The 18,416-nt window shown below is 40.3% G+C and overlaps 1 protein-coding gene across 1 annotated transcript in view; it reads right to left on the bottom strand.

Annotated features, from left to right (window-relative positions):
- Positions 1 to 18,416, bottom strand: part of LOC310938191 (poly [ADP-ribose] polymerase tankyrase-1-like) — a 78,560-nt gene that overhangs the window by 7,729 nt on the left and 52,415 nt on the right. The window contains exons 14-22 of the mRNA XM_083902662.1: positions 17,317 to 17,396; positions 13,333 to 13,478; positions 13,076 to 13,241; positions 6,661 to 6,880; positions 4,083 to 4,192; positions 3,007 to 3,195; positions 1,305 to 1,385; positions 896 to 1,082; positions 732 to 811 (exon numbers count right to left, since the gene is read on the bottom strand). Of these exons, the coding sequence (XP_083758788.1) occupies positions 732 to 811; positions 896 to 1,082; positions 1,305 to 1,385; positions 3,007 to 3,195; positions 4,083 to 4,192; positions 6,661 to 6,880; positions 13,076 to 13,241; positions 13,333 to 13,478; positions 17,317 to 17,396 (1,259 nt within the window). The remainder of the gene's footprint in view (positions 1 to 731; positions 812 to 895; positions 1,083 to 1,304; positions 1,386 to 3,006; positions 3,196 to 4,082; positions 4,193 to 6,660; positions 6,881 to 13,075; positions 13,242 to 13,332; positions 13,479 to 17,316; positions 17,397 to 18,416) is intronic.

The following is an 18,416-nucleotide window of genomic DNA, read 5'->3' on the forward strand; positions in this document are numbered from 1 at the left end:
TAGTGTCTCATTAATTAGAATTTAACACAAGAACGTGTTATTTATTTATTTATTTTTACTTTCAGTTTTCACTTTAGTTACAGACGCACAATGAGCCAAACTTTGGTTTTACAATGTCGCTATAAAAATAATAATTAAATGGATTTTGTAATGACTCCATCTCACAAGACCTTGTTGAAATATCAACAAGGTCTGACCCCCGCTGACACTCATCTGAATATTAATGAAGACTTGTTTCCCTTTAGCGGTGGATCAATAATAAATGTAACACACAGACACACTGATACTCCCCCTCATTTCTCCCACATTGCCGTCTATGCTTAGCCTTTCACCAGCTGTCACCTTTTACTTTCTATTTCTGTCTCCGACTTATCCTCTTTCTGTCTCTCCATCTGTCTCCTGGACTCTCTCCATTTCAATCACTTGCTCTCGCTCAACAGTGCGTCACCGTCTTTTCTGTCCCACTCAAACGAATTTTATATCAGCGGCGATTGCTCTAAGACAGCAGGAAAAGCTCAGCTTCCTCTAAAATGTTTCTAAAATGTAATACTAAAGGTGTGCTAGAATGCGCCACTAGTTCATTCAGAATCATCTGGTTTTCGTATTTAGCCTTTTCCTAACCCTACAGTTATAAAAATGTTTTGTTTATGGAACAGTTTAAAGCTTAAAATTTAGTTGTGATGGTTAATGTTACAGTGAGGAGACCAAAAATGCATGATGTGTGTTTGTACCTGTTCCCGTTGGAAGATGTCTCGGAGGTGCTCCAGCCCCAGGCTCTTTAAAAACTGGTTGATGGTCATGTCGAGCAGAGCTGCGCAGAAAGTCAGCAGATGTTACACATGTTTATTCGTAACATCATTTTATTTGCCCTAATTTAGGACGTGTGAAAACATACTTTCTCCTTCTTTTCTTTCTGACCCGGACGCTCCGTCTGCAGTTCCAGTGGCTCCCCCGACTGTCATGTCACTAAGGGGCGCGGTCAGGTTGTCTATGCTGCTGGCTGCAGACAGGCATGACGGGGATGGCGAGGGAGAGATGACCACGCCCCCTGTAGCACCTGCGCTCACTACAGTCGCACTCACCTGAGAGTAGTAGAGAGAGAGAGATGTGAAGCTGAACTTTGTTTACATTCAAATCGTTTACTTTTCTGTTTACTTTCAGAGCTCACAAGTCCGTTTCTTTCTTCTAAAAGTTAAAACGCTATTTCTCCTCACAACAAACGCGATATAAATCCACCACAGGACCTGTCTCAGCTGAACGCTCCGTCTCTGCTGTATTAGTGTTACGGCGTTGTAGTTTCTTACCACAGTGGCCTGAGGTTTCAAACAGCTTGGCAGGGCGTCTGGAGGCATGGCATCAATCAGCAACGCTCTGATGTCATCAGCCTGCAACACACAGAGAAGCAAGATGAGGTGTTTATGGTATGTATTCTATGATTTAAACATTATTTTTTTTCATGGATGGTTCTGAAAGTTTGCTAATAACTTTCTTGGACAATAGTATGTTAATGAGTAAATGTTCTAACTTAAAGCTTTAATAGGCAAAATCACTGAAAAATGGCCATGTTTTTGGCTCTACAATGCCAAAAACATGTTACCAGACAGGTCTATCCTAATGAATTCCCTTGTAACCAATTCTAAAGAGACAGTAAAACAAGGCATCACAGTGGGCATTTCTACATTCTACATTGGTCATACGTTCACTTGACCAGCCACGTTGTACAAATCCACTTCAAATCTGATTCATTACGCATCATGAATCATCTCAAACAGCACACGTGCCAAGATATACCTATTGCATGCGTTCTTCCACCGCCAACGACAGAAAAGGTCATATTTGTGAGACCGGATGGGATTGAAGCAGGAGATAATGTAAAAAAAATAAGATGTGCACCTGATCCCCCAAAGGGAAAATTCAGAAACAGAAAGTATCACAGTGGATTTCTAAGTGAGATTTAACTATAGAAGAAGACACACACCTCTGTTGTTCGAGTTTGCAGGTAGATAATAGCAAGGCTCAGTGATGGCACCGCTCAAAGATTCACAGTAAATATTTTTAAAAAAGCCACAAGGATTCAGATATCACCATTCTTGTTCATGTCACATGGCTGCATATCAGATATACATATATCTGTTCGAGCACTACAAACTTGAGTGACCCAGATCAGATTTGATAATCGGAAGTGTCGATCACATTTCTGTTCACAAAGTCCTGGAAAAAATAATCAGATATGAGTCACTTCGGCCTGTAATAAGCCGGTAATGTGAACGCAGCCACAGACACAGTAAAGAACAGAGCTTCCCTCAAGCTAACCTGTGCATCATCCAAACTGGACACACCGGACACAAAAGAAATGTGGTCTGTAATTATGTTGCACTTTCCTCCTCCTCTTGACCACTCAGAGCATTTTACACACTAGTTTTGAAATTCACCCATTCATACAGCACATCTATCATACCCATTCACACACTGACAGCACAGCCACCAGGAGCAATTTGGAGCAATCTTAAGTCAGTTATCAGTCTAGTGCAGGAACACGTGCGGAGCCGGGGATTGAAATTTGCCCTTCTAGTTGGAAGACAAACCATTCACTTCTACCCTAGAGCACCTCTATCTGTTTAATTACATGAATTACTACTGAAAACAAGGGGAAAAGAAGCTGACTTAGCAATTTTTTTGTTGGCAAAATGAGCACAACTGTGAGAATTATAAGATTCCTTTCACTTCCTGTGCCCATCACTTACAGTAATGTGTTGTTTTCTCGGGAGGACTTTAACTTAAGTACCACCTGTCAAGCAAAAGACCAGTGGTTGCCTCATTAGGGTGCAGGGAGTTAGGGAGGCTACCCTACATCATTATCTACATTTCTACAGATTATCCTCATGGTGTCTCCACACTGTTTAAAAAAAAAGTTGACAATAACCAACTGTATATCAGTCAAAGTAATGATTTCCAATGTGCTGCTTATCCCTCAAGAAATGAGGACCAATAGTGTAACTTTTGTACCGTTGCTAAGTCAAGGGGCGTCTGTCCTTCCTGGTTCTTCATCGTGGGATCAGCTCCATGGGCCAACAACAGAGCACAGAGCTGAGTCCGTCCCTTCTGCGCCGCTTCATGAAGGGGAGTAAACGCCCACTTGTCCGTGGCGTTGACGCACGTGTTGTACTTGATCAGCAGAGCAGCTATGTCCACATGCTGGACCGACAGGAGAAGGTAGACATGAGGAAGAGGAGAGGGAGTGGAAAAAAGGGGATAAAACACCATTGTAAAAAAGCATTTAAACACGATCAAACATCTATAACGTGGTGAATAAATGTTGGATCCTCTGAAGTGTGAATTATTAACGCCATTATGATTCTAGTATTCCCACAAAAGCCTCTACTCTTTCTCTTCTTTCTCCTTTTCCCCTGCACTGTACGTTGTCAACTCGTGTCTTGGCATCAAACACAATGTGGTGCTCGTTCCTGTCAAACATGCGTTTGACTCCTTTAGAAGTCGAACACTGTCTAGTTTCAAGTGACTGTGAGACGACGACGGACTGAGGGAGAAGTTCACACGCTCCATTTCAGAGATGTGCAATAGCACGGAAATTTAGAACAGTGGTCAATTTAATTGGGGAAAAATAGTGGAAATAAGTCTCTTTTTTTAGTTCTAAGTCAGATAAATAATAAATAAATGCCATCAGCTAAGAAATAAAGTTAAAAAATAATCTGTCAAATGGGTCTCACAATCGATGAGAATTTGTGAGCGATCAAACAACAGTCAAGAAAGTTGGATTAGACACAAATTAGCACCATTTAAGAAAAAAATGAATATCATCTTTAGATTTAGTCTGTAGTTAAATCAATGTATTAAAATCCACTAAACAGCGAAAATGTGTAAAATGTAATAGCAGCAGTAAATTCTCACATTTGAGGAACAGGACCCAGAGCCTTAATTCATCAACGAACCAGATTATAGCAATTATCATACTATATTTCAGCCTAAATTAATAGTGACTCAATCTGTCATCAGAAGAAATTAAAGCAGAATGTTGATCTGAATGCACGCACGTATGCTGCATATGTGTGTGTGTGTCTTACCCCGTATGAAGCAGCATTGTGTAAAGGTATCAGCCCTCCTTTGTCTTGTGCATTCACGTCGGCTCCGTGTTCCAACAGATACTCTGCTACCTCCAAGTTGTTGTAGCCAGCTAGAGAGAGGAGGAGTGTGGGTTGAGTTGCAGGACGTAAATAAAAAAAGAAAGAAAGATAGACCAGTCAACGCAGAGGGAAAAAAGAGCAGAAAACAAAAATGAAGTCAGGTGATAACAGAGGAGGTGATACTGAGAGAACAAGGCATCCTATTATTAAGACACACATTATCAAGATATAAAAGAAAAAAAGTCTGTTCAAGAAATTATCAATAAAAAAAAGACAAATCAGTTTATCCAGCAGAAGTGGATGATTCAGAAGACGCAGGAACATTTAGTGGTTTTAATTCATGAATGGCCTTTTCAACGCAAACTATCCCCTCGAGTGTTTTCATATTTAATTGATTCATCTTTTTAGATGAAGCCATTTTTTTTACTGTTCTTTTCCTGCCGTGATACCTCATTATTTACCGTGCCTCTGTTTTTACTTTGTTGTTTTCACGGTGATGCACTTTTCGTGTTTCAGAAAAGTGTGACACCGTTACCATGTCAACAGTTAACCAGTAACTAAGACTAAGAAGAGACTAAGATGCAGATTTTCCACTGAGATTATCACATTTTGGGTGTTGGAGTGACTTTGTAAAAAGGTTCGAGACCAGCCAAACAACATTTAACAAACTCTTTTACGATCTGTATCATTGTGTCCTCATATAGCAAAAAAAATAGATGGAAAAAGACAAGGAGAGCGAGCCTCTGCCACTACAGCTCCCCACATACTTTAGGATGTCAGTGGGAGAAGTGAGGTCCTGCAGTGAATGCGAGAGCCACATTTGAGGCTGCGGTGGAACACACTGAGATGTTATTGACCCACAGCTGTGTCTGGCAGTTCAGTGATGCATCTACTTGCAATGCAAGAGCTGAGAAAAATCAATCTCTCCCTAAAATAACAATGAATTCCCTTCAGTGTCACATTGTATTTAAAAAAAAAATGGCATGTTAGCTCCACAATTGTTTCACATAAGTGACCTGTGTGCTTAACCTCATGTCTATAATTGCCTTATGTGGGGTCTTAAAAAATTACAGATGAATTGTTAAATTGCAAGAGCTTGTCTGCCTTTGAACAAAGTGCTTTTGACCCCGTGACTTACTCGCCGTCTGGATTTGCTCGACGCCTTGTTCTTGGCACCGCGCTGAGCCGAAATATCCCAAGAGGCCAGCGTTTACAGAGACAGAGGAAGCCAGAAGTGATTGGCACCGGCGCATATAGCACGTCCAAAGTCACTTTAATCCTGCAAACTTCAGCCAAATGGTATCGAAAAAGCCTCTGGCTTTATCCTTCATTTTAATGTGTCTAGTAAGTGAGCTTTACATAATCAGGGAGGTGCGGGGGCGGCTTGTCCAGTCTGCATGTCAAACTGCTCGCGGGAAAGGTCTCTGAACTGCAAATTGCCTGTGACGGCCGAGCTGCTGGCACCGTGTGAATGATGTGTGATAGACAAAATGCTGTGTGTGAATCATACACTTAGAAATTAAAGTGCTAAGTAGAACCGTATAAGGTTCTTTGGCTTGTCCTCATAGTAGAACACATTTTGGTTCCAGGTAGAACCCGTTACCAAGAACCCTTTTAAAACCCTTTACTCAGGAAAGGGGTTTTAAAGGGTTCTCTGGATCAAAAATGGTTCTTATTGGAATGATTGGTGTTTCCAAGAACCCTTGAAAAACAAATGGATCCAGGTAGAACCTCAGCCCTTGTAGAAGAACACTTTTGGAACCCTTATTTCTGAGTGTAGTGTAAAGCTTATTGAAAGGTTATTAAAGTTTAAGTGTGTCACTTTTAGGATGGTTTAATGGCAGAAATTGGATATATTACCAATAAGTATGTTTGTAAAATAAAGACATGTTTGTTTTTATATGTGCTTTAGGTTAAAGGTCTTTCTTTATCTCGGTCCAGAATATTTGCAGGTTTGAGCAAGTCAAATTTAAGACTCTTTAAGACCTTTTTAATGCAACCTTGAATTAAATTTAAGATCGAATGAACTATGTAGGCGATAGTTGGGGGATCTCCTGTATTCAAACCAAAGCAAAGCATGTTTCCGACCAATTATACAAAAAAATATATACAAAAAAATAAAAAATACAAATAATATAATATAGTATAGTAATATATAGTCTCTACAGCTCCTTCTCAAAGTCCCTTGAGAAAATATAACAATAAATAGTCCTGCCCCCCGAAATATTAATGCCCCTTAATTTAATTTTAGATACATGCATTTAAGACTTTTTAAGTCGGTCATATGCGTTTCCATATTAACTTGAATGTGTATATTGAATTTCTGAGCCGAAATTTACAAAGTAAATGAAGAAGAACATAATATTTGGAAAGCAAAGGCTACTATCGTGTCCTGCAATCTGCAATCTCACCATTAGATGTCACTCATTCTTACACACTGGGCCTTACCTGCACTTCATTGACCCGTTACTACTCAAAATGAGCTGTGTTTCTTTGTGTTTCTTTTCGTGCACATTACCTGCCAGGTGCAGCGGAGTGGAGTTGCGCCCCTGCGTATCCCGACAGTTGATGTTGTCGGGGCTGCATAACTTCTGCACTCTGGCCAAGCAACCTTTCTTGGCGGCGTCGAGCAGAGCGGCGTCTCCTCTGAGCAGGTCCTGGATGTCAGTGTCCCCGTCCTTCACCAGGTCCAGCGGCGTGTTCCCGTCTCGGTTCTTCTTGGTGGGGTCCGCTCCGTGCTGCAGAGAAGGAGCCAGGAGAGAGGCAGAGAGGAGGAGTACAAGAAAAGAATGCAGAGGTTAATCCATCTTAAAGTTCTTCCCTTTGAAATGTCAAGGCAAAAAAAATAAATAAACAACCCCAAAATGTCAGCGGAAACTGCCATCCACATAAATCCTATAAAAATTACCAATGCTCAAAGTCCCTGGTCGGTGCATTACCCAGTGAGGGAGTTTCAAGACGATGACAAGTGACGAACAAGAGGATGATGAAGGTAGTTCTCCAGAGAGAAGAAGAAGAGCGGCAGTGACAAAGGAAGGTAGAGAGGTGAAAACAGGATATCCAGTGAAGTGGAAAACACCACACATCCCAGGAGACGGGCAAATTGAAGCAGATATTTGCACATTTGTCTCCTAGGTTACGGTCTAAGTTTTGGATGATGAGGCACCACTCTCCTGAATATCCACCGCTGGTGTGGAAAAAAAGCTCCGCTGTGCATTTCTTTCATGGCTTTAACAATAGGTGTTGCAGGTCATATGACAGGCTTCAGGACTTTGGCAGGAGACTTACTAAGTGCGCCGCTGTGTGCGGTCCCGACTTTGACTTTGGATAAGAAATTCAAAAGATCTCGAGAGAAAACAGGCACAGATACTACACATACATCAAAAATGTATTTATGTATACACTGTATCCTTTTCCTTAATTTTCGTGTTTTTCTTCTTCAGAAATAATGGACAGATATGAGCATGAGCCTATTCTTGTTACTGCTGTGTGTAATTTTTTGACCTAATGCTGTTTGCATTTTCATGACTCAATGAATGCACTTCTACTTCTAAAAATAAATAAATAAAGCAGTTAGGCACCACATTATACCAGGTATCTGAGGCCCGACTGGTGTATTTGCAGTAATAATAATAATAATTAACACCCATGCATTTTTATTTATAGACCACTTGTACTGTTCAATGTAATCTTCAGTTTTAAAAGGAAAAGGTTAAAATGATTTGCTACATAAAACCAATATTGTGTAAAATATAAAATCAGAAAAGGCTTTGCCTAATAAAAGTATGTCTTTAGTATTAGGAATGAGAAAAGTTTTGCTTTTGTCACAACGCTATTGTGTTATTATACTTGGGTGCTGATTCAATTTGTGTTGAAAATCGGTTTAATTGTGGCAAAATATTGTGATTAAAAAATAAAGATAATTGTGACGTCCTCTCCCTTAAACCAAAACAAAGACAAGTCATATTTCCAAAATCAATCCATTCCACATTTCACAGCCAGTCTGATATTCATCTGAACTGAATGAGACAGTGGAACATAAATAATGTCCAACAGATTCTTCAGTTCATAAAATAAATACATCCTGGCCATGTAAAGCAAAGTTTTGGGCTTGTGCTCTGAGTAAAGAATAAATAAAACGTTGGGTAAAATGATGCAGGATGCAGCACAAATACGAGCCTTTAAAAGAAACAGAAAAAAAGTATTTTCACTCAAAAACACAACATTCAACACTTTCTTAACTGCTTATGTTTCTCAAGTTGGTAGAAATAGCACAATTCTAGGAGAGGAAACTGTAAAACAGAAACTGATATACTGCGATTCCTTCTTTTTCCAGGAGAAATAGGTTTTGAACATGATCAGTGGCATCCAACATGGCCGAACAAACAAAAGCAAGTCCTCTAGTGATCGTCCATAATTCAGCCACTGATTATCCAAACAAGACATCTCCCTGCTCCACTGACAGTCGGTCTCTTACAAGACAACAACGCGCTCCTTCCAGACATCCAGCCAAGATCCAAACGCCTGATTCTTTTATCTCCTCCCAAGCAAAGAAAATGCTAATGGGCATTTTGTATATCGCACGCACGATCAGAGCACTGGGAATAGAAGCAGCAAGAGTTTAATGCTCAGCACAAACTCGCCAACACAAAACAGGAGAGAGAGAGAGAGTGAGAAGACAACACAAAGGGAAAAAAACAAAACACAAAGGAAAACCTACAACTGGATCCTGGAATAGTTTATTCAAAAAGATAGAACAGTTAGATCCCGAGGCCAAGACAGATTAACACCAGCGTAGAGGAACACCATGTATCTCGTCGCTATATGTGTGCGCTCTAATGTGTGAAAGGGGAAAAGAGGACACAGGAAATCGCATATGTAAGCTCAATATCAAGCTGAAATTTGCCACGACAAGAACTTCCAATTTTCCAAGCAGAGTGGAAACGTGTCTGCTTTGCACTGATCGGTCACCTGTCTGCGTTTCTAACTGCCGCCTGCAGACATCTCACTGCAGGAGACAAACCAGCAATCACATCAGGGGGAAAAGTCCTGTCTGCAGGAGCTGCTGTGACTCTCACACTGAGACACTGAGGAGAAGATGTTTCTGTCATTTCTGTCTCTAGGGGTCTCTCAATCAAAACAATGACAAAAGACCTCGTTTGATGGTGTCGAGATGCAGCGTGGGATCATGGGAATTGTTGTCTTCACCAGCTCTGCCGAGGAAAATCTATCAGTGCGACCCAAGAGAGTTCTGTCTCTATCTTACCTCTCTCTCTCTATCTATCCCTTTCTCTTCCCCCCTTTTTTCCTTTCACCGCAACCCGTCAAGGCACATTTCTTCCTGTTAGTTTCCTGTGAGTTCTTTTCTCTCCACAGTTGTTTGGTTTCTCTTCTCTCTAGAATATTGTAAGGTTTCTGCCTTGAGATAATATATTATTTTCTATTGATTTAAAGATATTTGGAAATGTTTTGGCTAATGTAAGAAAACTACTCAACATAGTCTCTCTGTTTTCTATGTTAAAGTTACATATTATACGTATGCAGCACTACTAGAAAAACTGATGATAGCCAACTAGCTTCATGTGCCACAGATGTCCCTGTCACTACCCTGATGCTGTTGTTTTATCAAAGTTAGCCCGTATCAAAAGCACCAAATGAAAGAGGAAAAACCCTTAAACTAAGAATATTCACGTAGCCGGCGACAAAGCCATTGCCATCTGTCTCACGCACCCCGAGGTGGATCCAGAAGCCAGATCACATGATAAGAATTATCATGCTGAAAGGGTATTACAGAAGCTTTGCTCAAAAAGACATAAAAAAAAAATGTTGCGTACTGGAGCTTTAACAACCCTCGCATAATATGAAACAAGGGAGAGAGAAAAAGGAAAACAACAAAGAACAGCTGAGGATGAAGAATCAATTGTTTCCCTCAGTGTCACGCTGACCTTATGTTGGATGAACACAAACAAAGCTGCTGAGACAGATGGCGTCACTGGTTATGTACTGAATGCACATGCTGACCAACTACAAAGGCACTGGAAATACTGTACAGTAAGCATCTTCACAGGGAAAGCAAATAAAAGACAACAAAGTGTATGAAGTAAGACCTAATGAGACGATTATTTGAATAATCACATCACCTTTAAAACCCTTTTGAGTTCACAATATACCGGCCGGAAGAAGACAACCGTGTCATTATGATGTGCTGCAAAGACAACGGAGGACACAAACACGGCTCACTGTGCACCTGAGCAGACAAACACGACACCAAAGAACCTGACAGGCAGCATGTGGATGTATTTCTGGTTTTACAGCACACATGGAAAAGTCACATACAAATCTGTGACCTCAGCTGTTCGCCTCAGCTGTTACCTAAACAGCAGAGATTGAACAAGATGACTCACTCCGTAAAAAAAAAAGGACGTACAGCTCCACAGCATGAATAAGACGTGCAGTGACATAACTGACAATTACTGGCATTTAAATTTGTCACATTTTGTCCACAACTTTTGACAAATAGTTGCGCCCATTTTCCTTCTCGTGCTTTTCTTTTCAGAATTGCCAGTTTATTCAGTAGCCAAAAAAAAAAATCACTACAATTTCTTGCTTTACAACATTGCGTGTGTGTGTGCCTCTGGGAAATCAATCAACAGCCACACCAGCCAGTGCACGTTTTTGTTCCTCAGCTCTATGTAGCTCTTACTCTGAGCTGCCCGAGTCCCAGAGCTGCCACTTTCCTCCACACTGCCCACTACGCCCAACGATAACTTTGATCCCGAGCAGCTCCACTGCACCTTTTCACCACAGCTGTTCCACACCCACTGCGTCATTACTGTTACTGTCATCGCTTGGTTTGCACCTCGTCACAGCGAGCCTCAAAAGTGCTATCACAAACACAATCTGTGTTTTTCACTACCTTCCCACCCAGGCCGTATTAATTTCAGTGAGGTCTCTGGTTGCGTAACGTCGTCAAGTCATCATTTTTCATTTGTTTTATTATGCTGCGCTGGACTCACAGGACTGTTCAGTGAACACTGTGTACAGCAAAGTTCAACTGACACTGAGCTAAAACATTAAATTCTTACTCGTCCTTGGACAGACTGCGTTGACTGAAGTGTTTAATCTAGTCTTTGATTGTATTTTTTTGATTGTGTAAGCTTTTAAATATTAGATTTTTCTTAACCTTAATATTTCTGTGTGATGACAGTGCATCTATCTATAAAGCAAGTTGCGTCTGTGTGTCTGTGACAGGCATATCTCGCTGACCGTCAGACAGATTGCCCTAAGACTTTGGATATAGGTTGAGCAGGGCCCGATGGTGTGCATCCTTGATTTTCAAATCTTTTGGAGGAATTGTAATTTTCGCCGATGTATCACGCTACACCAGGCAGGCGGCGGCTCATCATCAGCAGCTTCAACGTGTGAAAAAGGTGTTATAGAACATCGTGTTATACTGAAAACGACGAGGTGTCCATTCACCAATACGCAAGCATATATTTATTTTGCATTAGCATGCTACTACTTTGCGGCTAACTTGGCGAACCTGTTTCCAAAGGTAAGCTAGCAAGTCTACGATTAGCATAGGGCTAACATAATACAACTGTCAGCCACGGCATCTAGCTACGCTAATGCTAATCGAAAATGAAAACATGCCACAGCGTGCCCGGTGGAAATGCTCACATTGATTAGAATGGAAGCGATCAGCAACAGCGACTGCGACGCTGACGTTCCGCTGCTGTAACACGCCTGGTGTAAATCCATGGTCCGGGAAATTAATGTAAGCCAATGTAATGTCCTCTAAAGTCATGGAAACCAGACTATGTGCACGTGTGTGTGTGTGTGTGTGCGTATTCAGCAGTGTTGAATTAATTTATGCAGCCCCATATGGCAGCAACAACACAGTGGTGATGCAACCGCGTCTGGAGGTGTTTATGACTAGAAATAAATAAACAAACACGTTTGACTGTGAAAATAACACGTTACACGGAATTCTAAAAGAGAAGTGCACATCAGGTAACAAACACAAGATATTTTCCACCTTGTTCCCCGGGTGATCTGAGTTCAGACAAGTGACAACTTAACACTATATTACAACCATTCTGATATTTGCTATTGCTGAGTCAATGTTTTTCCACATTACAAGTCGGGGCATGTTTTTCCTCTCAGACTCAGTAAAGTCTCAAACTGTGAGCACATGAGGACAAAGTGTATGTTTACAGAAGTTCTTCTGTGAACTTCAAAGTTATGCACAAGAGACTGCAGACAGTTTGCATGCATTGTTTTTAAATGTGTCCGTAAGGTAGATTCCCTTTCCAAAGGGAGGTTAATGTCTACATGTGAAGTTTTGCAATTTAGTTTGTGCTATGACTTCAGTTTAATATTCACTGTGTAAAAGATGTAAAACATAAGGGAGAAGCACCACACAATACCAAAAATATTGAAATATTTAACGACCAGTCTGTAGGATTTTGTGGCATCTGGGGGTTGAATTCCTCTCCGTGGAAGAGAAAGGTGGTAACAACAACAACAACAACAACAACATGTGGTTCTGACTTTAAGGTAATAATAAATTCTACCAACTGTAACTTTAACTACAATAACATATACACTAATATGAAGGTTGAGAACTTACAGCTATTGAAAGATGTGCTTTCTTATTATAAACATATGCATAGGACATAGAACCCTCAAAAACAGAACAATTAAAGTACTAATTGTGTGGTTTCAAATTGCAATTTCAATGACAAAAAGATTCATTGTTCAGCCCTAAAATGTGCCATATTTTAAGATTATATCTTCAAATGTGACACATGACAGACCCAGATGATTCACTGATCACCAGACTAGTCTGTGACTGTTTCAGCTGAACTCACAGTAGTGAACGTTATAGTCGCGTTAAATAAAAGGACAGAGCAGGACCGTGCGAGTCTGACCTTTAGCAGCAGTTTGCAGATCTCGTATTTGCCCTTTGCGGCAGCTTCATGGAGCGGCGTGAACTTCCACAAGTCTGCCACGTTGACCGAGGCGCCGTGTCTGACCAGCAGCTCTGCCACCTCATAGTGGCCGTATGAACAGGCGTTATGGAGGGGAACCAGACCACTGCAGAGTAAGAGAACAAAAACACACAATTGTGAAGCCTCAAATCAGCCTGCACTCGTTTTTCCTAACATTTATTTTACGAGTGTCGCACCCTTTGTCCTTGGCGTGCACATCGGCTCCATGGTGCAGGAGGTACTCGACCACCGACACTCTGTTGTATCCAGCAGCAAAGTGAAGGGGAGTGGAGTGCCGTCCCTCCAGATCTCTGCAATTCACATTCTGAGCCGTACACAGCGACTGGAGACACAGAGGGGGAGAGAGAAACAAAAGATGAAACAGAAATCAATCAAAATCTAGCCTCAACTTTCACAGCTAATCGATCAAAAAGACACAAAAACAAATCTGTGGCAGTGTACAATTCTGGATAACAGTTGCAATTAGTATACGTGTTATTTTCGTCTTCTTTATTAATGAGCTGTAAGAGGAGCCGTTTCAAGATTTTGATTCACTTTAAGAGGCCACGCAATTGGTGAAGTGTAATGACAGTTTCCTCTCACAGCCCAAAAATATGCAGATTTGGGGATTAGGCAAATTGGACACTCTAAATTGACCGTGAGAGTGGATACTTGTTCGTCTTTATGTTGAGCTTAGCATTTACGTTTAAGATGTGCAGTAACTGAAACCTGGTTTAAACATTTGTATCATACAATTAGAATGGACTTTACTGCTTCAAGACAAGGGAATTATTACAGAAAACAATTTGAAAATAAATCAGAATAAGCAAGAAAATTAGGTTAAAAATAAGAATATATGAATAGAATTTGCATGAAAATAAGATAAAAATTAAACATTATTTAAAATACTATCAGGATATTTACAATATACACCTTTCCCTATATGAAAATGCAGCACCGACCTTTTTATATCAGTCAATAAATTGTATATTATGTTCATTTTAAAGATCAGAGAAAAAATGTGGTCTCACATACACCATCCTGTCCTTGATACACAAAAGGTTTATGTATTGTAAAAAAATAATTCCTTTGTTTTTCCATTAAAACAGCATCAAATGAGAAGGAGAGACGCGTCAGAGACGGGGAAAACAAAAACAAAGAGAAGAGAGACTACCTGCCCAGACGTATGATGAAAGAGTACATCAGTAAAATGAAATATATGGGAAAAAGGGTTTTAGTGAGCAACAGTAACAATATTGAAGTTAATAACTGAAGGTGAAAAAAAAAAAAACTCTGAACTGAGTCCGACACCTGCTGCCCACATAACAGCTCCAATACTTTTCCCCGAATCAATTTCACCTTAATTTAGGCTGGCAAAGAAAACACAGGTTGAGATTCTATTTTAAAGTTTCTTTCTTTCTACAACTCACCCCCACTGTACAGGAAGTAAAAAAAATATATCTCAGCAGTGAACCCATTCCTCCATCCACAGCCATTATCTCTCACCTCGGCTGCAATTTAAGAGAAATGGATTTCCAGAGAAAAACACTTTAAAAGGTGTCATCTGTGCCAAAGTGAGTGGAAATGAAGATGGATATGACTATGTTTGCTGCTTCCAGCTTCTGCAACCAGACGGATATGTTGAGTTGAATCCGTGTTGCATTTTTTTTACATTTATTGTGAATATTGCGTTCTCTTTTGGAGAAGTGTTTTTATTATTCTGTTGACTGCTCTTGCAGACATGTTGTTCTCTGCTTGCTTCCCGGGGGTCAACAGATGAAAATGAGCTTAAAGCTATCTGTGGTGCCGCCAAGAAGCTGTACGACGTCTCTGACAACTTCACTAATAAACAAAGAGAAGTGAGACATTTTTGTTATTCAGGCTAATAAACGGAATATCTATGGTTTAGAAAAACAAGTCATTTGAACATAGGAGGAAAGAGAAAACTCAAACCTCAAGTTCAGAATATACAGCCTTGAAGCCCATCACACTGTGTGAAGTAATTAAAGCATGGACCAGCAGAGGGCGCTGGTAACGCGGGTTGACTTTTTATGGATGGAAAAAAATATGATACGGTGCTTCACAAATTTTTTTAATAAAACTCAGCAAAAGCATTTTAGCCGAGTCATGTTTGGGCTGTTTATTTCTACTATTTTGGGGGAAAACAATATTTGTTCCACAGTTGGAGAATTATGTCTTTGAAATGACTCAACAGCTTCATAGTTCATAAATGGTGCAAAATGACTCAGCAGATACATATAAGGTTCTTCGGCTTGTCCTCATAGGAGAACCCTTTTTGGTTCTTGGTAACACTTCCAGGTGGAACCTTTTACTCAGGGTTCTCTAGATCAAAATGGTTCTTACAGAAACCATTAGTTTTACCAAGAACCCTTGAAAAACCCTTACTTCTGGAAAGGGTTTTTCAGAAGCAAATGGTTACAGGTAGAACCTCAGCCCTAGTAGAAGAACACTTTTGGAACCCTTATTTCTAAGAGTGTAGATTAGACAGTGAAGCGGCAGAAGAGACCTCATGAAATTGATCAGTGTGTAACAATAAAAGCTGTCCGATTAGTGTGTGTGTGTGCGTGTGCGTGTGCGTGTGCGTGTGCGTGTGCGTGTGCATGTGCATGCGCATGCGTGCGTGCGGACGGGGAATATCTGAATTGTAAAAACATGATTTTTTTTGAAAAGGTGCTAAACAATGACAGAAAACTCTGTACAGTGGCTGTCGTGGAAGAATAACAATCGTCAACTAATATGGTAATTATTACGGATTCGGTTTGTTTGTTTTCTGACTTCTTAAATGTGAATATTTTCTTGTTTCTTTGCTTCAGGTCACAAAGAAATCATTAAAACACTGATTCATTTTGGTTTGTGGACAAAAGAAGACATTTGAATACATCATCTTCATCATCAAACACTTATGTTTCAACATAGTGTTGACCAAAAAATGTACTTGAGAATATAATAAAGAGAGTAATGGATTCTGAAACTAGTCCTTATTTAAAAGATTTTCTTCTCTTGATGACGCAGAAACTCTTACTGTGAGAAAGACGTACAGCCGTCACCACTGACCGTCTTACAAACATTTGAACAGAGGAAATAGTGCAAGTAAGTAAGTTATTACTTAAATAAAAATAAATAAATAAAACGTTGGTAACAGAGACTGACAGTAAGCCAGAGCAGAGATGTTTGTCTGTTTTCCTGAAATCCCCTCACCGAGCTGCCAAAGCCTCACAAACACAGACAGGTGAGGTTATCCAGCTGAGGAGGACGTGTCAGTGAGTGAAGACGTGCACATTTTCACTCGACATCCGAAGACTTCTGCCAGCGTCTGCTAACAGAGCACTGTCAGCTTCTGACAGTCTCCCAGTTACATCATGAACACCGAGACCTCTTTTGACACAAGTAGACTAAGTGGAAATCAAAATGAAAACGTGAAAAAGGCTACTCTCGTGAAAAGAAAATTACAGATTTTGTCATTTCATTTTTTTTTGTCGAAAACCAGCGTGACCTCACAAACGGAAAATTGCATTTAAAAAGAAAATCAATAAGAGCAGCAAGAACCATCATAAAAGGTCAGCACATTTTTATCCATTTTAATTTCAAAATAAAAGTCATGTTAGTAGATCTCCTCTAAAGTGCCAATGAGGGAATGATCATCAAAAAAAAGACATCACCTTCACTGCTGACTTAGCAATTAGCACATATTTTTACTTTTAACGACAACATCGTGACATGTTTAATTACAGAGCCGGTTGACGTTCATAGATGTTTTTTTCCCTCTAAATAAGAGTCTACATTAATCCTTACCCTTAATGAGGCAATTTAAACAAGATCTCTGCTCCTCCAGAGCTAATTATTTCACAGGATCGGTGTCATCAGGCACACGGAGGCTACTGAGAAAATGTTCTGTTCTTTCATGTCTATTTTCTTTCTTCTTTTTTTTTTCAATTAAGGCAACGTTGAGTGTTGGGAGAACGACTTGTGACTTGCAAACTGATCTACTCTAATTCAGACATAAGAGTTTTAAATGATTTACTTTTTTCTGTACCCAAAAACAGATTTGTTTTAAGATTGACAAATTCAATTTATCGTATTCAGTGATTCAGTTGTACACATGTCGTTTATCTTGATTATCTTCACCACGAATGACCACAATGTTTTTAAAAACAAATTACCTTGACAGTGTCCAGGTCTCCGGCTTTAGCAGCTTCCAGAAGTCTGTAGTCCACGTCTGAGTTTCTCACCGGGACGTTTTCTGCGGAGCACGAACATGGGATAAACGCGAGTTAGAAAAACTTTGCACAAGGGTTATTAAAGGTCCCATATTATACCCTATTTCTCCAAGTTAAACTAGCTCCCTGATGTTCTAATGAACATATCGTCTGAGACCTGCTTTGGAAAAAAATACCATAACGATTAAGCACTACAGTAGTTCAATCACTCTGCCAAAACAGACCTGTTCAGAACACTCAGTTAACATTTGGAAAGTGATCATCTGCAGGCTCCAGCAGGCACGTTGTCGTCATATAACATGTATCCACTGGACAGATAAATCCTCTGAGGCTGGAAGTTTGTGTAGGACTCTGTGCTGCACTGTGGAGTCAAGAATAGAACATATCGCGGACTTCGCTGACTTCCGGTTTTCGGATACCGTTGCCCTCGCCAGCACTCTCCTGTGTTTAACGGACAAGGCGGAGCGCCGCGAGACAGCCGTTCCAGGAATTTATCGTATTGTGACGTCCCAATGAGCGCGGAAGTCCGCATCGTGTGTTTGATCTCCTGAACTTAGACTGAGGAGGACCACAAAAACATGAGTGAGTCACCTCCAGAGTCCCAAATATAAGGATTTAAATGATTAAAAAGTGAATTTTGCATAATATGTCCCCTTTAAAAGTTGTGAATGAATGTGAAAATGACTTAACACTCCACAAAGACACAGAGGTTCCATTTGTGCATGTAGTTACATCTACCGTTGTCAAAACCAGCTTTAGAACCGGGCCAGTTTTTTTGATATGATGTAAATATTGCTGGTTTCTAGCCCTCAAAGATACACACGGCGTGTTTGACTGTAAGCAGAACTTACTTATTTCCAGTGTACAATTGAGTTTCATGAACAACAGAACACATTGGTAAAAACATTTATCTGCACCCATCCAGTCTGAAAATATCAATATTGACCTTTACAAAACAATCCTGTTTGATCTCCTCGCTGCCAGCTGCTGCATAGCAACCAGAGCACAACACCTGTACATCTGCCCACCAACAGACCACCCAC

This window comes from Microchirus variegatus (assembly GCF_963457635.1).
Source record: "Microchirus variegatus genome assembly, chromosome: 16".
In the NCBI taxonomy this organism is placed as follows: domain Eukaryota; kingdom Metazoa; phylum Chordata; class Actinopteri; order Pleuronectiformes; family Soleidae; genus Microchirus; species Microchirus variegatus.